The 24,030-nt window shown below is 35.4% G+C and overlaps 1 protein-coding gene across 6 annotated transcripts in view; it reads right to left on the bottom strand.

The window, feature by feature from the left end:
• Positions 1 to 24,030, bottom strand: part of SATB1 (SATB homeobox 1) — a 97,176-nt gene that overhangs the window by 15,689 nt on the left and 57,457 nt on the right. For all 6 annotated transcript variants that reach the window (XM_054480297.2, XM_054480295.2, XM_054480296.2 and 3 more), the window contains 2 exons: positions 22,612 to 22,824; positions 14,560 to 14,715 (listed from right to left, as the gene is read on the bottom strand). In XM_054480297.2, coding sequence (XP_054336272.1) covers positions 14,560 to 14,715; positions 22,612 to 22,824 — 369 coding nt within the window. The remainder of the gene's footprint in view (positions 1 to 14,559; positions 14,716 to 22,611; positions 22,825 to 24,030) is intronic.

Here is a 24,030-nt window from a genome sequence, read left to right as displayed (position 1 = left end):
TGTGAGCCCACTCCAGCGCCTCTTCCCACTGTCCCACACTGACTCCCTTTGGAATAGGTTGGCATTTGTGACAGTAATATTGGGAGCTGATTAAAATTTACTTCTGAATCATTCTATCCTCCTACAAAGAATTCCTGACTACCATCTATGTGCTAGTCATTGTGTAGGCTAACAGGAGATGTGGGGACAAAACTTCTTGTCCAGTGAGGTAAGAAGCACTTAAACTTCAGGTTTAAGTTGATACTAAAGGTATAGTTACTTCAATTGGAAAAAAAAAATGTCTAATCTAAAAGCAAAGGCATTCTCTCACAAAGTCCTACAGCACTGCATGTGGGCATGCGAATATCAGAGAAAAGGTTGTCTGTAAGGTTTCTGTTTTGGTGGTTGTTTTAAATGCCACTGCATCACTGTTACCTCTGTTTACATGCTTTGGAGTGAAGGATGCTTGAAGAGCAAGCATACCAAAATGCAATAAACAAAAAGTAAATGTTTCTCAGGTTAATTTGAGAATCCCTCGGCTCATGTGATAAAATATATATACATCTTTTTCCTCTACAAAATTTATCTAATCATTGATCTCATCTCTTGTGCCATGGACCCTTCTGGGAGTCTGGTAAAGCCCATGGATGCCTTTTCAGAACAGCGTTTTTATGTGCCTGAAATAAAATACATAAGATTACAAAGAAAACCAATTATACTGAAATACAGCTATCAAAAATTTGTGATACAGTAATATATATACTTCATTAACACACTAACAGTTCAGCAACAGATCTAATAACTACTGTAATTTTATAGTGATGGGCATAAATAATATTTTAAGATATCTAGAACAACATAATAGGACAGGAAAATATTTTGTGATTTTTTTTAATGGTGACAAATTCATAGGTATTGCTACTGTGATTTGTTGCCTATATTGATAACTGAATAAAATGTCAACTTTCAGTAAGAAGAGGTTAGAGAAAATAAAGTCATTTTTTTCATCCAAGTTCATGGTTCCCTGGGGGAGAAGGTGGGCCAAGGTTAAGAACCTCTAAATGGGTGGCCCTTCCTCTTACCCCACATAAACGTGTGTGTGTATACATACATAGCTATCAAATATATATGTATGTATATATATATATACACATGTACATATACATACACTTCAAATACTGTTCCAGAACTATCTCCTATAAGTTCTTAACATATTAGAAAATCTTAGTATTTACGGATTTGTGAAACAAATTTCCTTTTTTTTTTTTTTGCCACTGAAGGACCATGCCTCTTAGAGATGGGTTAGAGAGAAACAGTCACTACCACAGGGGTTCCCAGACTGTGTCCTTAGTAGCCCCAGGTTTCCATTAGAGGTGTTTCAGAAGTACCCGCGTTGTATATGTGTAGGGTAAGGGGTTGATGAGAAGGTCCCTGCCCCCATTCAATCCTCAGGTCAATCAAAATGGAGAAAACTTTCATCTGATTTATATATTTCAGTTCTGAATGAGATTTCATTCATTAAATGATGGTTCTACAGCTTACAATTTTTGGTTTACAATTGCACTAGCACATATATACCTCATTGTTTTCCGGGTCCTGTTACAAACGCAGAGATTGGGCTTACAATTTCTGAATAAAGCATCTAAATTCTTACTGGGTTATTGACATCATATCATCCAAGTAATTTTGAAGGTAAATAAGATTAGCAGAGTATCCTTTCAGAAATGTCTACCTGCCAGGAGAACACCAACAAGTTTTTCCAAAGACACAGAGGTTTTCCAAATAGAAGGAGATAAGGTAGGACAGATACAGGATAGAGGCAGGATACAGAATGGAAGAGTGGCACGAGCATTGGATGTGTGGGTGGGTAGGATTGGGGAGGGGAGTGGCTCTGCAAATGCTGGGAAACTAGCAATGATCAAATACCAGTCCCTGCTCTCTCATCACTGCCTCTCAAAGAGCACATGGCTATACAGTCTTTGTCTGTCTAACTAGCTGCCTTGTGCCTTGTCCTCCAGTCTAATAGAAGATCAAAGAAGGTGAGTAGAAAAGATGGTAAGGGGGGAGACAGGTAGAAAATAATTGAGCACATAACCATCTCATAACTTTACATTATATGTGGCTCAATGCTAATTTGCTCAGAAATACAAGCATAAACTTCTGTTTAGAAATTAAGCTTGATGGATAAGGCTTTCGTCCTTATGGTTATCCAGGGTCCAAGCTATTTAGTCTCTTTAATCAAAATACTAAAATAAAATCATTATCCATTAGGCTATTACCCTTCCCCCAATCTCCAAACATACAAGCAAAAATTAATTGCAAGCCAGGAAGAAAGAAGGTAATTTAGACAGTAACAGCTTGGCATGGACTAAGCTAGATTTCCAAATAGCATTTGTCTGTTTGTGAATGTATATTTTATTTACAACCTTCACTTCCTTGACCTTGTTGAAAGTAATTTATTTTTACCTAATCTGCATTTCATTTAAACAACCAAATACTTAATCAGTAAACCAGTCAAGTAACACCCATGACAAGCAGCACTCCTGTTGGTACCATAAGTAAAATGGGTAAACATTTAAACGCGACATTTGGGGATGGACACATCTCAGCAGCTATTAAATGCTACAGGTACCAATTTATAAACTTGCAAAAATGGATTTCAAGGTATTCTTTTTTTTTTTTCAAGGTATTCTCTCGAATGAGCTGTCACTCCCTGCTTCCTTTTCCTTTGTGTTTACTCCCTATCTCCCTAATCTCTTCCAAATCTGTGATTTCTCATCAATCGAGTATTCTCACATTGCCCTGTTTTCCCCTGTTTAATGTGCTATTAAAGTTTTTAATGTTCCAGAAAAAAACTTCAATCAATCAATCAATCAATCAATCAAAAGAGCAGCTAAGGGTGGACCTTCAGGCATCAATTGAAAAGCAAACAAAAAAAGAGACATATTTAAAGAGGAAAGTCTTTAGCAACCTTCAAATCATATCATGCTAGCAATCACCACCCTACCACATATTAAACTAAGCCCATTCCCCAATGGAATTCAGCTAATCTCATACTCTATACTGTACTGACGCTGCCAGGTCTCTGTATGATAAAAGGGAGAGTTTCCAGTCATCTATCAACAAGTCTCAGATGAAGAGTGTATATCAATCACGAGCTCAACTCACACCATGTAATATGGAGTTCATATACTGGATTCCAACAATCAATTCAACCCATTATATGCCACCCGTAAATAACCCTTCTTGGCTCTAGACCCCAAAATATCACTTTTCCGCCTACCCCCCAAACTAAGCCCTTCCATTATCCAAACTCTTACCTTTTGTTTCCCAGACTAGAACACCTGTCAGCAGTGTCTTCAATCAAAATAGCATTCTCTGTTAATACTTGTGTACCTGTTTCAGTCACAAACACACAGACCTAGAACTTCAAGGCACATTAGATATAATATGACCTAACCTATTTTACTTTCCTGAAGGGGAAGTTCAATGTCTGAGAGGTCAAACGGCTTGCCTGGGACCACACAGCAGGTTAGCAGTGGAACTGGGACTACCACTCTTTGCAGTTCCCAATGTTTTCCATGAATGATGCAATTCATTTACAAGTTGTTAGGTAAAACATCGGTGAGTTTGCAAATTAGGTACTATTACCTTATTTCTGTATTATGTAGAAAATCAGTAGCCATGCCCTCTAGTTCCTTTCAGCTTAGGCTACACTGCAAATGATACTGATGACTTCAACAATGATGATGAAAAATGAAGACAGTGGGTCCAGAAGAAAACAACAAAGAACATTAAAAGGAATCAATTTTCCTTCCTGTATGTTTTCATGAAGATATGAGAGCACTGAAGAATAGCGATTGCAGAGTGACTGAGGATGGTGGATTGAGTTGGGGCAAGATAAAGTTTGTAACATTTCTATTGACTCTTCATTGGTGACTTGTTAACAGACAAATGGAAAATATCTCCTTATTAGATAGGGACCTAGAAGGGTCCGTAAATAAATAATTTGTCTTTGAAACGCAGGATTCTTGTAGTCTACTGATTAATTTAATGAAAAGATGTGCTCTTTCTTTGTACTCAGAATAATGATCTTGTTAAACTCCGTATACACAACAGCATCCTTAATGAAGCAACTTTTTTCCCATCTCTTTTCTGTTCCCTTTTGTCTTAACAGGTATGCCAGGCAAAGAAATACAAATACACAAAAATGTTTGCAAACATGAAAAACTAGTGGATAATTTTCTATCTTGCAAGTGAAATCTTTCATTTGCAAAGGAACAATTTAGGACTCCTTTTAATGGTGAGCTCCACCAGTGATTGCAAAATGTGATTGAACTTGCATGCTGGCTTATCCCTAACATACCTTCAAGTAGCTGTACAAAAAAACTTCAGGGTTATTAAAGAAAGAGCATTAGCAATGAAGCCATAAATTTTATTTACCTCCACTTTTCTTATTTCTTAAGACTTATCCTACACAACTATGCTTTGAATAGCAAACCCCCATTTGGGAATCCTAAAATACAAGTGACTACAGCAGGGATGGGTTTATTTCCCTGAATAGCAATGGGTATTTTTACTTCTGTGTTAAGAAGGATTCTGAGGTGATATCTGTACTCATCAGGAGAGTGTTGTGATATGGGAATTGAATCAAATATTCTACAATAACTATATCTTGCAAAATGATTACAAAGGTAGATTAAGATGGGGGAAACAAATGACCTAAATTAGATGGAAGAAGAGTTCTAACTAAAAGGCTAAGACAGTACTTTATTTTCCCTTTAAAGTGATATTTAGGCCAAAAGAAACAATGAATAGGAAGAAGAAAATATCAGATTTTAAAGTTGAAAGTTATCATGGAGTAAACACAAAACACATGGAAAATAGACTAAGTGGGAAGAAAGTTCCAGAAAAAAACTAGGAAGCAAAGATTATACAAAGAAGAACAAGAAACACAACATGAGGAAACTACTAAGCAAAGGGAAAATGGGTAGAGTAAGGAAACAAAAAACCCCCACTATTCTTTGGGAAAGTACACCTTCTCTCAGTTGGACAGGAGGAATCACCACCACCACCATTCTAAGTAGCTTCCAAGCTAGGTTCATAACTGAAGTCATGAAACAAAAATAAAGATAAAAAGAAAAAGAGTGTATTTTACTTGGGAGTTAAAAGATATTTAAGTAGGCTATATCTATGTTTTAAATGGTCTCTAAAGTGGATTGTTGTGATCTGGCTCCAGGACGTATGATTCAAAAGCACCACTGATTCTATTTCCTCCTCCGCTCTTAGCTTTAGTTTTCCACCAGCTTATCTGCCTTCTTATGGATCCAATTTTTTATAGGGGGATTCTTCTCAGACTGGTGATAACTTTAGCCTTAAACAGTTACCTACTGTGCCTGCATTTTGCCAGGTAATCTCCAATTTCTATAAAAACAGAATCCTCAGGGTTTCCAACTCTGCCTTTCAAATCAATTACACAAATCCACAAATATCTCCAGGAAATAAAGTTCCTAACTGGGGCCATTTTTGCTTTTTGAGTGTCTGGTATCTGACTATAAAGCCTGAAGTAACAACTTTGCATTAAAAAAAAAAAGAAAAACTGCCCTTTAGAAAACTACCTGTGTCCAGTCTTAGAAATACTTTCAGAATTTAGGTTCAAATAAACAGTTTAACACTGAAAACATAATAGAGCATAGAATCAAGGGACATTATGCACCCTACCCACCCCCCCCCAAAAAAAAACTTACAGAAAACAAATGAAAAGCCCAATACAGAATACAATCTTTTTCCTATTTGAATTTTGGTAAAAGTATAAAAATGGAATTTGATGAAGGTTTTGATAAAATAACCTGGAAAAAACTAGACAACCCAATTTTTCTAGACACAACTTCTTTTGATTGCATTTTATTTTTATTTAAGAACATCTTACACACACATACATACCCCAACCCTTAAAAAAAAAAAGGGGGGGGCCTGAAATTTTAGTTACACCACATGTGGTTTTCATTTGTGAAAAATGAACAAGCTGTTTGTGGTTAAACTGTCTAATCGCCTGTTATCAATCTAGCACTGCATTCAAGATTTACAGGATACATCAGCTTCTGTGCCACATTAGCTGTAAAAGGGGGGGCGGGGGGGGAGGTGGGAGGAAAAAGGAGGAGGAGAGAGTTTATCCTGAGGAATAATATTTCCAATGCAGCCACACTCGCACTACATCTGGTTGTGCTGGTAGCGGCAGTTAAATTGAAATATTTCACAGCGTGTGTCAGAAACATGCAGAATGGTAATTATGACAGATCTGATTAAGCCGGAGTGCCACAAGCTCCCTGGCCAGCGCCGGTTGTGCAGGTGTGACCTTGTGCGTGCCTGCGTGTGTAAATAAAATTAATTACAAGCGAGAGGGTGAAGGCTTCAGTGACATCACAAAGCGGAGAAACTCCCAAGGGGGAGACCTAATGGAATATTTTCCCTCAGTCTAATAATACAGTTCATATTGACTTGAGGTAATTAGTGGGATCATTAAAGCAGTTTTCCCGGCGTATTTGGCTGCCTGATCAGATTAGTGAAAATGTTCTTCAGAACAAGCCCTGTGTGGTCTGCCAGAGAGGAGGAAATAAAAAGCAACAAAGCATATTTTGGAATGATAAGCAGCGCTGGACTTTTACTATAGCAAAAAATCTCTACTTTTCTCTGGAGCCGACAGATCTGTCTTGTCCATTTTAATTCTTCTATCCAACTTATGTATTCTTATACACATTCTGAACAACTACTTTCAATTCCCCTTTCCCTCTGTTAAATCAGACTGCTTTATCACTAAGAGCCATCCCCAACTCCCCAACAAATCTCCTCTAAACAAGGCAATTTTAAAATTGGGGAAAAGTATCTTAAATTACTGCTTTACTGTTAACTGACAATATTGGACCAAACTGAGATAGGCAAAAAAAAAAAAAAAAAAAAAAAAGAAAAAAGGAAAAACAGAAAAGAAAAAAGAAAAAAAAAGAAAAGAAAAAAACCCCCAAAATAAGGAAAGAAATGCCACTGAAGAGTCACCTGCTAAACAAAAGATTCCTCTCTTATGTAACACATAACAGATTTAAATATTTACTCAAATTTAGATCTCAAAATGGGTTTAGCATAGGACAGAGTTGGGGCATGCATTCTTCCTGCTGAACAGAAAACAGAGGCCTCATCAAGAAAAGGGCCATTTGTTTGAAAATACTATTGAGCATGCTCTACCTTGCCACTGGAATATGCCAAGCGCTGTCACAGATGGCAGGCTCTGACAGTTCCCATCCGTAGCGTCGATACTCGACAGTTCAGCACAAGATCAGTGACATTCTGTCTCATTAGAACCACGCTAATTATCACAGCTAGTTTCAGGGGAAACCATGTGTTGCAATGGTCAATTTGAAGGAGTCTGTGCATCAACAAACTGGTAATAAGGATCAGACACCTTATTATATGACAGCATGCTGCCTATGATCTGATTTACGAAATCAGAGGCACTGAGGCGGCCGAGGAGGCTGGCAGTTTATGAAACAGTGTGTTTAAACCCAATTCCTGAAGCATCCTGGTTGAAAAGGGAATTGTTAAAAAAATACACAGAGGCAACTGGGATAGTTGAATCACAAAATCAAAGGAGAATAGATTTTCTATTAACATACAACAGAAGTAGATTAAGACTTAGGGAAAAAAACATCATCAATTTGACAATTGTATGCTGATTTCATAAATGGTTTAGAACTTCTATTTTTACATGGTATGTAATTATAAATTACAGAGTAGTTATATGTCTACTAATCTCTAAAATATAGATACATATTTTTAAATGGGTGGTCTATGATTTGTGTCATTCTGCCAAGCAAATGGGCTGCATATCTAAAAGCATAACAATTATACTTAGAAAAATGAGTAATCTCTAAGGTTACTTTTTAAGATACCATTGATATTCTTGGCAGGGCAGAAAATTTCTACATTAGATTCATTTTACTAACATAAGTTCTTCCATTCCTCTCTTAGCACCTTTCACTGATGTGAAATTTTAATGGTACAGTCTCTTCCACAGCTATTTTTCTATTGTCATTTAGTATAAATGCATTTTCATAGCTCATTCATTTCACAGGGTCTTTATTTTCATTTCTCATGTGAGGAAAAAAGAAGATAAAATTAAAATAAAACCTACCTTCATTATCAAAAACATAAAAGACAACTACTGAGACTTTTAAGAAAAAACACTTTCATCTTCTAAATTGGTAGACTGTTAACGGATTATATCAGTGTTACAGTTGTGTGATAAGTTTAACTGAATGACACTCAGTTTTAAGATTAATTCCTGTTAGGAGTGAAACCTTGTTGATTTGCTGTTTTCTGTACCCACCCGAACCTGTCCTGAAGAACTAACTCTTCAACTGACAAAGCTGAATACAGAAGAGCTTCCAAAAAGAGAAAACGTTATAGAATATTCTTAGTTTACACTTTTCAGCTTACACTAACATTTTAGGACAAAAGGTACTCTCATATTAAAGCAGGTTCTATGAATATATAGTCGGCATAGCCGTGCTTCAGAACATATATGCTGGATTGCTGTAAAGGGACCACTCTTGCAGTGAACTTCTTTGTGCTTCCTCACATGATGAACCTCCTTAAAGCTGGCTCAATATTCACAAATCAATTCTCTTCAAATCTGGTCTAAAAATTTTCTTATGACATCTTCTAAAGATGGAGAAATGAGGCTTAATGAGTTATGTCTATATTTGTAACAGTTAAGCATATTAAGTGGGTCGAAGAGAAAATACATTTGACTTTCAGTTAATTCGAAATTTATGGGGAAAAGGTGAAAATTTTACATTATTTCAAAGAAGCAACACGATAACCAAAGATCTTCTGTTCATTTTTTTAAAAGTAGGTAATACCAAGTGTCTAGGGGATAAATCACCTCTTGATACGACTTTTTAGCCAAAAATATGATAAGTCAGCAATTGTTCTATTTAATAATTCTGGACCTCATAGATCAAATCCTAGATTACTAAAACAAACATACTTAGTTTTAGGAGGCAGAAATCTGAAAAGAAGGCATATTCAGATCCGCAAATTTAATTAGCTCTTAAAAAATCATATACAATCATGTACCTTCAAACTATTAATGTCAATATTTAAAGCCATTAATTTTAATAGTCCTGTTTGGCATTCAGGTAGAAATATAAAAATACATCAACGTTTTAGAAAACTGAATCCAATATGAAATCCCAACATTAAGATGTAAGAGATTGTTATAAATGGCTACTAATATAGAACACCTTAAATAGGAGACTGATGAACTCCACATCCTTCTTACTCAAGAATGGAGCACAGGGACCTCCAAAGATCTGTGTTAAACTTAACACCAGCGGACTGCTGAGATGCAGGGACCACACTCTGGACTGTCTTATGTGTCTTCTTGTTTTCCCCACAAATACTTCTCTTGCCTCCTCCTCTTCCAGGCAAGTGGGTCCCAGGGAAACAGAAGCTGTATCCCCCTCAGAGTATCCTCTACACATTTAGATGGAGAACATGTAAAGGGGCAGTTCTCTCTTTAGAAAGTGAATGAAGAAGGCTTCGTTTGCCCAAGAGAAGGGGCTCTTAGGCCACAATGTGAAGATCCCACAGACCGCTACAAAAGGATGTAGCACCGGAAATAACAGAAACCATGATTCTCAAATCTGCAAGGCCTCCTGTGTGCCTTAAATAGGAGGCTACACAGGTGAACTCCTGTTGCAGCAAAGCCTGTTACATGAACATTCCAAAAGAATGAATCAGCACAGAATTAAAAACTGAAGTGTAATTTAATTCTAATAGAATAAAAGATGCCTTCACTAGCATGCTTGCATACAGAATGCAATGTCAATGGTTCCATGATTTTATTCCTGGATTTTGTCACTATAGATCTATTTTCAGCAATGAAAATTACATTTTTAGCCCTATTCCTAGCCCCAATGATGTGTGACATATGTCTTACTTGCATTTAAGACATCCATTACCATGTGAGAATTTCCAAACCTAAAGGTCAGAACGATGTTTTCTTTCACCTACAAAGCTAAGGAAAATGGAGGTATTCTTTTTCTCTTTCGTCCTTGTTTTCCCCTCTCTCTCATCCTAGGGGTCATGAATCTCAATGACAAACAAAGTGACTGAAAAGTAGATGAAAGAGAAAGCTTTAAATTATTTGGTCTCTTCTACTTGCCATGTTATTTTTGCATAGTCAGAAATGTGCTTTATTTTTATTTTTTTTAGTATTAAAAACATACCTATTCATCAGCCAAAGTTGTAGCAGCCAGAAAGTACTACAACTCAGAGACTGCAAAAATATTATACCAAAAGTAAGTTAGTCAAACAGAATTTTTATCGGCTAGTTGCTTTACCCAAAATAAATACATTGTTCAATAAAACACTAGAGGAAATTATTTTCTAAGCACAAGTGATGATGCAGTGTGGTTCTGTGAAAGCCCTTTACTGTCTTACTGCACTACTGTATCTGCAAGCTCCACCTGTGCAAACATGAAAATCAATGTAACAATTCAGTGTACAAGGCAAGGCCTACGGTGCTGCTAATGTCCCCTTGCTGGACACACACCTTAAGTCTCAGAGCTCTCAAGGGGTTTGCTGTGGAATAAAATTAGATTCCAACATCTGCCACCATTAAGGAAAAAATTCCATTTCCATCTCCCATATGAAAACACTAACCAATGAACAGTAACTGAACCTTGATACTGTAATGGTTATTACCCAAATCAACTTTTTTTTAAACAGTAAAATTAGCAAATTCTGCTCTCATAATTATTTGAATGTTATCAGACTAAATGTTTGATAAAATTCCAATATGATTCACTTGGAAAAACTGCTGCTTATTTGAATACCCAGAATATAAAGTGTATTCATTTGTAGCTATTCACATTATGTTTAAAGCATATCATCTTTTTAAAGTTTGCATTAGCCTGCTTTCCTAACCAAGCACAAAAAGTAGCCTACCTTCAGTTTTTACTTGCATATTTTATCAGATACTTCTATTAGAGTTAAAAACAATTCCATATCTATTATTCATTGAAGAGACAATACATGTGAAATGGTGGAATCCACATGAGTTGGTTTCTTTTACCGAAAATACACTGTGCATTAGTCACTGCAGAGCACGCTTTACCTTTTAAAATGGAAGGTATTTATGATACATAAATACATGATAAATAAATCTCTTATCCATGTGGAGGACTGAACCTCTTGCTTAGCACATTATGAAACGTTACCATTTGGGTATAGTGCTGTATAATTTAAAAGCTCTTTTGCATACATTGTAGCATGTGCCTTCTATGTTAAAAGAATCCTGGGCTCAAAAGTTAAAATTTCCCAATATTATACCACCAATGACACAACCTGGATCAGAGCTGGCCTCCTTTGACTCCTCCACCCTGTACACCCACCTCCATTAGGTATGATAGAGCCTGGATTCTGAAGGCTGTGTGTTGGTAAGAACCTTGTGTTCCATGAATATGTCAATGAAGAAAGGAAAGCCCTCACTGTTTCTACTATCAATAAGACCACTATCCCTAATTCCTCTTCCCCAGATCAGGGTAGTACTTCAGTGATGAAGCTGCCTTGAACCCTGAAGACAGTCTAAAATAGGAGAAATGCAGAGAATTTGGAGTTGGCTGTACTACATTTATTATTTAAGAAACTCTCATGTGTAAAAGTAAGAAAATAATAGCTCACAGGGTTACTAAATTAATGCAGATAATCTATAATGCATGATAGGGTCTAGCACAAAAAACACGATGGTTAAGTCAATCCAGACAACCAGGGCAAGATGCAGAAGCAGATGGAGGTAGATGGGCTGAGACAGAAGAGACTCTGGTTCTTGCTGCTTTACACACATTTTGTCTTGGGGGACTGCTGCCTCATTTTGGCAAGCCCTGGCACACATCTGAGGCCTAAATATCTATTTTTAGAAGTGCAACATTTTGACCATTAAAAAGGTCAGTCTGATTTGAAGGTTTTTTTTCTGTTAGTTTTTCTGTTTCCTTCACAAAACATCATAGCATGAGAAAAGAACCTAAGTAAATGGCCACTTTTCCTTATTAAGTCGGGTTTCTTTTGTTAGTGATATACACAGGTTTTGGACTAACTTTTTAAGCAATCATCAATCTTTCTACATATTTTCATAAACAGGGTAGTGCTAACATTAAACTGAACAACTAAGTCAAGACTACAAAAATGCTCTACTAGGACGTTAGAGTAAATTAGAAGTTGAGAATAACTATCCAAGGGAATAAAGTTAATAGTTTGCTTGACTCCCATAGCCCACTATTGGCCCCTTTGATTTTTCTCTCAACCAGTAATGAGTAATTAGCTAAAAGCTTTGGGGCTTTGGGAAACACACCATCACAGAAGATGCTTGGAATTTGCTTATTTACATTGCTGAAATAAGAGACCCATGAGGAGCTGTGTAGGACAGGGTAACAAAGAGCAGGGATGTTTAAAATGGCTTAGAACATCACCTATATGACATTATTAGCCAATTGCTGCTACTGTCTAAATAGCTCCAAAATCAGTACTCAGCCCAGGTTGGGGAGAACCCGGGGTATCATTTAAAAGGATGAAGTCAAAGATAGCAAAGGAACTATCAATCACAGGGAATCAGAAAAGAAAATGATGGCAGGGGGTGGGGGTAGATTGAATTAAATGACAGGTGATAGACAACTAAATATGGTTATTAAAAAGTTGTAATATTAATTTTTGTTTTAAAGCTAACCTTTACTATAATAATACATGTCCAGTTTCTCCATTTTGGAGATTTAGGGAAAGAGGCTTTTGTAGGAATGCAGTCTGATTATTACTGATGATTGGACAGGTCAGAAAAAAAAATGTAGAATAAGAAAGGCAAGATAATATACATTTAAATATGAGATCCTCATCATAATTAGACTAAAGAGCCAAAACAAGAATGTGTGGGGTGGGCAAGTAGGTTGGGGGGGAAAGTGAGACCACGATATTTCTCTTTAATGCGTAGTCTTGGCATGTAAATGAAGACATCTGAAGAAGCACACAGGTTTAAAGCGGCTCTAACATTCTATCATAATTAGAAACATTTCAAGAGCCCTGTAATTTCCAATCAAAATTACAGTAATTTCCGATATACAAGCCATGATTCATGACAGAATTTTACATTCCATGAGAGATTACGGTGGCCTGATGTATGACACGCTGAGTACAGCACTAACATAAACAATTCAGTTTAATGTTTAAACAGCACTTGATGTTTAGAATCTCACAATAAAAGAAACATATTATTGTAGAAATTATCACTTTGACAGTGATTGAAGGGTAGGCAGGCATGTGGCCTATAAAGCTATAATTTTTACAGTCCACAGCTTGAGTTTAATCATTTTTATATAACATTTCCAAGATATTCCTTAAGTATTTCATCAGGTCTATAACTTAAACAAGAACAACATTCTTCTAAAGCAAAACTCCTGTCAAGTAACACTATAAATGTCGACAGGGTAGAAGTTTAGGAAAATCTGAAAAGATTATGATGTTACAAATGTATGGGATTATAAATACTCCCACAATTGTGTATTTTATCAGAAGTTGACAACAGCCAGGCTGTTTTAGGATTCATTAATGATAATGAAAATATACTTGTGTAAAATTTCAAGTTGTTAAAATCTTACCTGGAGTCCCTATTTGCCTCTAATCTCACCTTGATAGTGTCATCAAATCCTTTTTCAAGGGGGAAAAGAGTTTAGTGTTCTTCTGGTCCTTTAAAAAGTGTTCTTGGCTTTGGAGAAGGGTTTATAGATAACTAAGTTTGTTCATGTAGATGATTCCACTTTTGATGAACATGAATTATTAATATATGACAGTTATGCTGATAAAAGACTATACGACCTATCCTTTTTTATTTAGTTTGGTAGAAGTTTACAACTTTTCCAATTCAAGTCTATTCAGCTGTAATTCAGAGTTGGACAACTTGTAATCAATCTGTGTGTCTTGTATACTCTACAGAAAAATTAAAATAATTAATATGCAAAGCTGTGTGTGTGTGTCAGTTTGTCTTAATAAGTTTATTTAATAGTTGCAGACAGCTGAGTTGAGAGGCAACTATGCTCACCACTATACCACCAATGCCACATTAGATGGCTGAATTGGAACAGAAGAAACTGTATAAAGTTTTGTAGCATTTTAAGTAGGAAAAAATATCAAGATCATCTAAGCAATAATGAAATAATAGTAATTCACATTATTTATTCTACTACAATAGACCAGACTGAGAAACTGACTATCCATTATGATATCCTTCTCAAAATACCTATTAACTGACTTGGGGATTTACCATAAAATCCTTGGTCTGAGGAGTGGCTATTGGAAAAAACAAAATTAAGTGCCTATAACCTGAATTTGAATATTGTTTCATTTTAGAGCTCTGGAAATAATCCTAGACATAGAGGCCTCTCCGTGATGCAAGTTCATATTGAAAATAGACACTCCTTTTACTGAAAATTCCACAGACAACACAGATAAACATTCTCAATGCCTAACAGAGGCTCTTACCTGGCTTTTGGTTGCTGCAACCTTTGCAAACAGTGCTTGAGACACTTTAGCGCGCTTCATTTCCTGCTGAATCTCATCATAAATGGAAGCATTAATGTTCATGGTATTGTTCTCTGGTTTCCCATTCCTCTCAGTGGCAATAGTAGCTGTTTTCACCTACAAAACATTTTGAACAGGGCTGTCATTTTTCATTGGCTAAATTGTTTTGAAGCTTCTCAGGCTCAGCATCCAAACTGGACACTGTTGCTCCTTTTATGATCAAGGTGATCAACAGTGTAGTCATTCAACATTAGTTATTGCCCTGAGATCAGATTGCTTAAGTTAAGGAAGTCACATTGTCACAGGTGATTGCATCTGTAATATGACAGCAACTGCCAGCTGACAACCAGGAATTATAATGCTATAAAGTAAGTTTTCTGGAAAACGAAATAGTTTCAAAGACTTGAAAAACCCTAAACTAATTGTCTCCCAATTACCTTCCATTGCAATCCTAACAAAGGAAATTCACAATTAAAATCATAACGCACAGTGCTGTATCTTCACTGGGTGCCTGGTGCCTAATAGACAATTGCATCACTAATAGCTATTACGTACTACAGCCTTTTTAATTTTAGACTATTTTTATGCATCTTCCTCTTATGTTTCATTTAAAAAATCTTCCATAACAAAGCCATTTGTAGAACTGCGTATTTAAATCTTCTATCCATCCATGAAGCAGGTAGAGTGCCTTGCTTAATTATCATAAAGGCTGGTTGAATTTTACACGTGCATGTCCAAGCTGTTCTGTATAATTATTTCATCTTTTCCTGGCACCCCTGTATATAACTATTTCCTCTTGACTTGTGAAACCACACAATAAGATAATGTTTCACAATATTTAATAAAATATTGCTGTAAGCATCACAAAATATATAATCAGTGACTTTACTAATATATTCAAAAAGTACAATCTTGAGAGAAAAATCAGCATCAATGCCTTTAGTAATAGTGATAAGCAGATATCTGCAGTAAAATGCAACAAAATTTTAGGGGCTGAAATCGAATCTCAACTTCAAAGTGTACTGATACTATGATTCATTTTTAAAACTCCAAATTTATTTTTTATTACACAGTAGTATGAACTAACCTGGAAAATTTACATAAAAACATGTAGCTGATTTTTTACTAGGAAACTGATGAAAATATAAATGAAAAATTACTACAGACACAAAACCATGTTTCTTCCAGCAAACTGATCCCTTAAAGACCTCATCTTTTCAGTTACTTTACAGAACCCAGGTTTCTATCCTCTAGAAACTTACCATCCTGGACAATTTCTCACATAAACCATGAAAACAGAAAATGAAGTATGCTGTGGAATAAACAAATGATTTTTTTGGCATTAAATGATATAGCCTTTGAGTCAAGCTGCAGGACTTTAAGATTTATTTTATTCTGTTCCTAAAATATTCAGTGATTCAATCTCCGTAATTAAAGCATAAATAGGAGATCCCTTTAAAATGTGCCTGCTGAATCCTAATTTCTAGCCAATTAAAAAAATAATTCATTTCTTGCTTATCTTGAGAAAGCTGGTAGATGCTTTCACCATGATACCACCTTTCCAAGCATGGAAAAGATAATGCTGGGAAATAGTTGGCCCGCAGGCCTGAAGAGGACACAGCAGGTAAGGCAGGACAGGTGACCAAAGTTGGGGCCTCATCCGCCTCCTCTCCAGAGTTCCCCTTCTAGCTTTGCCACTCCAGTAAGCAAGGGCACTCATAGAGATATATTAATGACTGGAGGCCACTAGAACACATACAGGGCTTTGAAGCAATAATCTGCTAAACACCACTTTAAGAGGCAGAAGAGTTAACACATTACCATAAATTGCCTACAAAGTTGCTTTGGTGAGATTGGAAACTTTGCTCTGGGGTGGTCTTGCTTTGAGGCAGAGGGATAGATTTGATCACCCCATGGGGTCCCTTTTAATACCTATTTTTCTCACTGCTTAAATGAAAGAGAAAAGAAAACCCATTTCAATCATTTTGAAAATTGAATGTTATGGAAATGGGGGCACCAAGTGCAGTGCACTGAAGAAATAGATCCTTGGTAGCAATCTGCTAAGCAATAGTTAAGTTAAAAGAACAGACTTTGGAAAGTTGGTGTTTCGATCTGTTTTTAAAATAATTTTCATTGTTTTGTAAAAATGATGTTTAAGAATGGATCTTTGAGGTGTGCTATAATCATTTGTTTCAACCCTGTGACTTTGTTTCTAAAAACTTCTTTGGTTAATTTTTTTTTATTTTAAAGCAATTATAATCAAGCACAAATTCTAAATTATTTAAAAAAATCATTTCCTAGTAGCCAACACAATCAAAACAAAAGTGAAAAAAGTATACAAGAAACAATTTTTTAAAAAAAAAAGAATGTGAGGGTGAAACTTTAACAATTACAAAGTTAGAAAGTATCTCTGTACTACTCATTTAAAAAATATTTAGGAAAGCTCTTCTTTACCATCTTGTTGGCCCAGATACACATCTTATCATAGATAAGCTATTAGAATTCTAGAATCACATTTTTTTTTTCCCTAAACACAAGCTATTGCTTAAGGGAAACTGACTTGGACAGCTTTTCAAAAATATGAAAGCTGAATTTTTCCCCAGGTAAAAATGGAAACAAAAATCTTTTATACCTCACTCTACTAAGTACTATTTTAGCTTAGTATAAAAAAAATCTTCTTTAATCCTGGTTTAGCTTTTAATATTATATCACACATTAAAATTCATAAAGTAGTTCATTCCAGGCAAAACAAACTACTGTTCAGCTCTTCTCCGCAAATAGCACAGGAGGTAAAATAAATGCAGTTGCTTTCAGAATAGCTTTTATCAAGGTAGGGTGTACTACTCCATTATTAAGGCGGCGCCGGGGAAGTAGTTAAGAATTGGAGCTTCTGCTACTTACCCTCCCATGTGGGGACAGGGTGCAGCACTAGGGTCTGCTTTTTATTTCACTAAAATTGTGCGGCAGGACACACATTTTCCATGAAAACTCTATTTTCCTTCTTCATGGATTGCTGCATGCATTGAATCATGCTTTTATACTTTACACAAAATGAACTCTACTTTAGCTTTGATTGGTGAACATCCTACTCTGATGCATGAGGAATTGCCTGCAAGCACACTGCTTTTACACAAGCAAAGTTAAAGTTATATGTAGTTTTAATAATTGTGATAATAAACACTGACATTTATTAGTTGTTTATAATGTGCTGGACATTGTATTAATGTATATTAACTTCTTAACTTGCCTAACAGCCCAGAGGAGGTATTATGATTGTCCCATTTTAAAACTGAGAAAACTCTGTTAAAACAGGTTAAACAATTTGTTGGTGGAGCAATGCTGAGATCTAAACTTAACTAGAAACCACAAAGTTATTTAGAGTTCATGACATTACATGCGCCTTCTTTACTTGAAAAAATTCTTAATTTTTAGAGCAGGCTGGACTTGTTTTTTGGTGGCCCTTTGATAAATCTAGCTCATTAATGTCTAATTTTTTAATAACTATTGATTTTTAATTAATATTAAAATCCAATCTAAATTTATTTTTCAGGGTATAAAAATTATGTTTTCTTATTAATGAAAATAAGAAATGTCCTATTTTATGGATGCTTATTAGTGATGGAAAATATTTCCCACTCTCAAATTTTAATATATTAACACTGTCTTTAGCACCATGGTTTCATATTTTTAGATATTTCTTTCTTTCCAGGAACAGTATTATTTTCCAAATCTAGACTTTAAAAGTCTTCCAGCTTTTAAAAGATGACAATTAATGGGATGCATTTTATAACCACATAAGCAACATCTTAAAATGATCTTCAAAGGATTCATAAGAAATAAAACTTTTACCAAGTGTTAAGTTCCTGCCTGTAACTGAACCTGAAATCAAGATGAACCTATGCTTCATTATATCGTAGAGGGATTTCTTGTAAAGAGACAGAACAGTGCAACTACCAGATTAATCATATACTGTTTATATTAACTTCATAAATTTTCTAAAGCATTGTTATGAAATAGCATACCTTTAGTAGAAACTAAAGAATTACATAAAGAGATGTAAAAAATGAAGAAAAAAAGACTTTTGTGTAATTCATGTAAAAGCTGTAACTCAATAATTATATGCTTTCTAACAGTATTCATGGAAACAAACTGCTAAATTAATTTAACTCCAAAAGTCACACACAGTAAAATGCACAAATCAAATTTTAAAAAAAACATACCCCTATGGTAGAAATCATCACTTAAAATTCTGTAAAATATACAATTCTCAGATAATAATCATGAATTATTATTGTTTATAAAAATTCCTCTAATAAACTCATCAGGAAAATTTGCAAAGCTTATAGTGAAAAGAAACCTTAAGACCAAGGAACTTGGGAGGACTGGGTTCTCCCAGATATTTTCATAAGACCAAAGTTTAAAAGGGGCTGTTCTCCCCACAATCCCAGAAATGCCATTGTCTAGTTTTCCCAACTAGATAATTTGTCAAACAAGTTATTTCATTAGGACAATGCTTTAGCACATGTTCCTCTTCCCATTCTAACAATAAAACCTCCCATCCTCTATGACAAACAAAAAGATCTCCAAGTTTCACTTTTCCCTTTCTAAAATAAGTTTGCTTGGATTCTGAGGAGGTGGCTTGAAGTAGAGGAAGGAGCAAGAGACTTAGCAGAGGATTTGAAAACTCTGACTAAACCTTAAACTTGGTTTTCTCATTTTTCTTCTAGCGAAAGGTTGGTATGAGGATTCAATGAACTAATGTATTCAGTTGCTTTCAGAATAGCTTTTATCAAGTTAGGGTGTGAAACATTATCAGGTGCAAGATATTCTTATTTGTTGAACTAGAGCATGTAAGTTGTGAAAATATGTTTGTAGCAACCAGGTCTGGCCCAGAGCCTATAGCCCAGGCAGAGGATGAAGCACAGGGCATAACTGTCCCTACTGGAGCACATGGGATACCTCTGCAGGGAGGCATCTCACCTGGACTGGGCCACCAAGGAGCTCTGGTGTTTCCCGAAGCTAGGTGTCCCCAGGTGGGGCCTGACTAGCCAGGAAGTCCTTTCTTGAAGATGACTTAGAATTCAAGTCCTTCAATAGTTTAGGTCCTTGTTATGGTATGCCCCAAGGGCACTCCAAAATCATCTTCTGCATGTTTTACACTCTATAAAGAGGTGGAAGAGAATGCAGTTTCCCAGGCCTTAATGGGGGCTGGGTTTTCTGTGAACCACTGAGGGCCTCTGCTTTTAACGTGTGGTTCTTTAGAAAGAAATCAGGTTTCAGTTGCACCCCAAACCCAAGATTTGTCTCAAAATATGTTTCAAATCTCCTCATTTTGGGGGAAATGAAAGGTATACTGATTTCACATGGACTCCTCTTTGGCAAAATGTAAAATTTAAAAAGACAAAATGTTGCAGTCTGTGTTATCTGTGGTTTTCTCCATTTTATCCTTTATTTTAACTCATTTTTAATATGCATACTGGTTCCAGTTTAAGCATTATTTCATTATTTCAACTGCTACAAGAGAGTACTAATTCAAGTGCTCTATAACGTGGTTTTCCAAATCTAAAGTACTAATTTTGCATTGATAATACCTTTAATACCTTAAGATTTCTTAAAATTTAATTCATTTAATTATGGTTAAAGGGAAGAATGTGAACAAATTGGTAGTGATCTCCATTATAATAATATTAATAATTTAAAGATTTATATTGTAGCAGCAAAATAAAATTACACACACATACACATACCAGTTAGTCATTTTGGAGTTTGGTTAGATAGCCAGTAATACTGCAGTAATAGAAATGTTTTATTTGAAAGAGTTTCACTAAGAATCTACAGTATGTATATACTGTATATTTTCATCACTGGCTGAATACCCTCGCTATGGGCGTGGTCTCAACTCCTCTTCAGAACAAACAAATACAGCTAAGGGTGGCTCAACCAGTTAACCAATAATTCAGGCAAAGATAAATCAAAAATATACTCTATCTCAACTTAGCAGCAGATAAAGCCTTTAAGCATACATATAGGAAAGTTATCCTATAGTATCTTAACAGCATGTGAAAAGAAATATCACTTAATAAGAACTGGTATAACTTTAGCTCAAGAAAAAACTTGGTAAGTAAGGACACCCAAATCACATTTGGAAAATAAATAAAACCAGAGTCCTAGAAAAATTAGAAAACAAAAGCTGTATTAAGGAACCACAAAGTCAAATATCTGGCTAGATTTTTTTTTTTTTAAAAGCAGTTCAATGTTGAAGTTCATATTGGTCTTAAGTAAGCCATTCTTTTATTAGTACTGCAGATTATGATAAGTAAAGTAATTCTCTGCTCAGAGTCCTGTCAGTGATGACTTCAGGAGCAAAGTTAACTAATAAAAGTGTGTGTATTAACACCAAACACTACAGAAAAAGTACCAAACCAAATTATTTTATTTCATTTCGTACATTTTTTCTCTTTAATCATTCCTAGAAGTCATAGTTTATCTTTTCTCTTTAACCATACTTAGAAGTCATATTTTTTATACATAAAGAGTTCCTCATTCTTTATCTTAGGAAATATTTTATAGAAGCATTTAGAGATCAAATTCAATAACTTTGTGTGCATGGGCAGGTGGGTGTGTACATATGTATATAGATGCCATGCTTTTCTCCTAAAGCATGACTTTTTTATTCACAATTATAGCAATGATTTCCTTATAGTCTGTTCCTATAGACATCAAGACCAGATTGATTTTCATTAAATAAACTAGCAAAAATGGATTTTGTGACATTTCTAAAAAATAATCGTTTCAGAACCTTATGATAAGCAATTTAGCCACTCAACAAGTGGCTAAATATTTCTTATTTATGCAGTATCCATAGTACTTTCACTCTTTAGTGTTGAATGAGCTTTTTCTAGATTTCTATACATGAAAATGTATAACCTCTTTCTACTATTGATGAGAATAAAGTAACATCGAGATACAATTTCACTATGACATTGTCATATGAGTATTTTGACTTTTTCTTCCATGTTCAATTTTTATCCAATTTCAGCTGACCTTATTCAGTGAAACCCCGTCTCTATTAAAAACACAAAAAAATTAGCTGGGCGTGGTGGCAGGTGCCTGTAGTCTCAGCTACTTGGGAGGCTGAGGCAGGAGAATGGCATGAACCCAGGAGGCGGAGCTTGCAGTGAGTAAAGATCGTGCCACTGCACTCCAGCCTGGGTGACAGAGAGACACTCCGTCTCAAAAGAAAAAAAAAAGAAAACATTTGCTTGTGGTTTTTGAGTCTAATACACTAACTAGCAAACTTTTATCTAAGGGTTTGTAATGCAAATTGATTTACTGAATTATAACAGTTACGAGGTTACTTTTTAAACTTAGTTTAAAAAACAATACAGATTCACATACCCAAAGTTACCCAGAAGGCAACTTTCTTTCCTAAAAAGTCCAAAAATTTTAAGAAAGAGAAAACATGCCCGTATCTTGGAGTATGGATAGAATTCCTTATCAGCCCCATTTAAAGCTGCCTTCAAGGATTTTATTAAACTTAATTATGAAAGATTACAAACGAGATGGTGTGTAATTGGTACCAGCTGCAGTTCGTATTGGAAAGTATAAATACAAACGAAATTATTTATTTTTATTTATTTACTATTCAAATGGCGATTCTGAAACCACTTGGGAAAAAACTGACTTTATTCTTTTTCTATTGAGTTTAAAATACTTTACTTAATAACAACAGTAGAGACAAATATCCCATTTAAAGACTACTTTCACCCCCAAATAACCCAAAGAATGAAGGAACACAAACCAATTTTCTTCCCTCTGTCTAATTAGAAGCTTATTGTTTTTATATCAGAATTAATGATTTGGGACCAAATTCTCCTCAAGCAACCATACGAATTTAAAAACATATAAATCTATGTATCTATCTATCTAATTTCTTATTGAGATTCTTCCTCAAGCATTAAAAAAAAAAAAAAGGCTAAACAAAGAAGGGCAAGGAGGAAAAGGAGACTGCACCTGGGGAGGACGGCTGGGTGGTGTGCTTATCAGGGGGGCAGGACCCATGGCCGAGGCAGCATTCAAGCTCCTTTCCCTTTCGTCCTGGTATATTCGGTCTCTTTCAGCTTCCGGTAACTGCAAGAAATTCTGCATAGCCCGAAGGTTTACCAGCAAAGACTGGGATGCTGTCTTGGGGTCCTCTTCCTTTCGGAGGATTTCTGAAAGCAAGCCCTGCAAGAAATGAAAGGCACAGGGTGAGCCTGCTCCCTTGCTTTGCCTGGCCAGCAGTGATCCTTCCCTTTTCTTCTCCACTCTGTTTAGAAAATGAACAGTCAGAGGCATTAATTCTGCATAGGAATATATTAGTTACAATTGAAGTGGTAGAGAAGAGAGCCTCAATTGTATTCTTAATTTTATTAAGCATCTGCTTTACATATAACATAAACTGAAACTGCCTAATTGGTCTCCTTCCTTTGAGTAGCTTAACTTGCCATGAAATCTTTCACAGAGAGACGATCCAGGGAAGTTAAGAATAAATGAAATCCTTATAATGCAACAGCATTGAACTGTATAGTTCTCAAGCTGCCTAGACAAAGGCAGTGTAATGCCTACAGCCCAATACGTAGATACAAAGCCATTTCTAGAGAAGTAAAACTTTCAAAGAAAATACCAGAAAATGAATTTTAACATATTAGAACAAAGGTTATTACTAAAGCATCACCTAAGGTTTATGCTGTATTTTCACAGGCAATGTTAAAAATTATTCCTTAAACTCCAACTTATCAAAGTACATGACACTACATGACCCTTTCAATTTACCATTTTCAGAGAACCTCACTGACTCTCACAAATGATTCTAAATACTATCTTGCTGTATTATACCACTGGGTAACAGGTTTAAATTTTGAACTTTAAAAACCATAGACAAGATTTGAAATATATTAACTAATTTTCAACATTGTGAAAGTCCATCATAGAATGCCAAGGAAAAGAGTATCAAATTCTGTAATTATCAAATTTCTTGGGGAATAAAAATTATTAGTGATAGAAGAAATTTATAAACCATTAGAAAACTCTTAAGGTGTCTTTCCCCCCTAAATAACAGAACATCAATTTTCAACTAATTTTTTTTAACTTTTGGAAGAACTCTTTCAAAAATGGGTGGTTTTCCCCATTGCATTTAAGAGACAATATGAAATAAAAGTATTGGAAAATTTTCTGTTCATTTTATAAGGGCTAAGCAGCCCTTCTCTCTTTAATTTTGTATATGAAATAATGCTTGGAATAGTAAGACATATTTGGTTTCTTCACTTAGCCAGAGTATCAGCTTCAGAATAAAATTCTGTCAAGATTTCTATATAATTTGCAAATCTACTTTCCAATATCCTGCAGAAATGGTTAAAGGTATATTGGGGGAAGGAAGGTAACGTGTCATGT

The sequence above is a fragment of the Pongo pygmaeus genome, chromosome 2 (assembly GCF_028885625.2).
Source record: "Pongo pygmaeus isolate AG05252 chromosome 2, NHGRI_mPonPyg2-v2.0_pri, whole genome shotgun sequence".
Taxonomy (NCBI): domain Eukaryota; kingdom Metazoa; phylum Chordata; class Mammalia; order Primates; family Hominidae; genus Pongo; species Pongo pygmaeus.
This window is presented reverse-complemented; position numbering and strand designations above follow the sequence as displayed.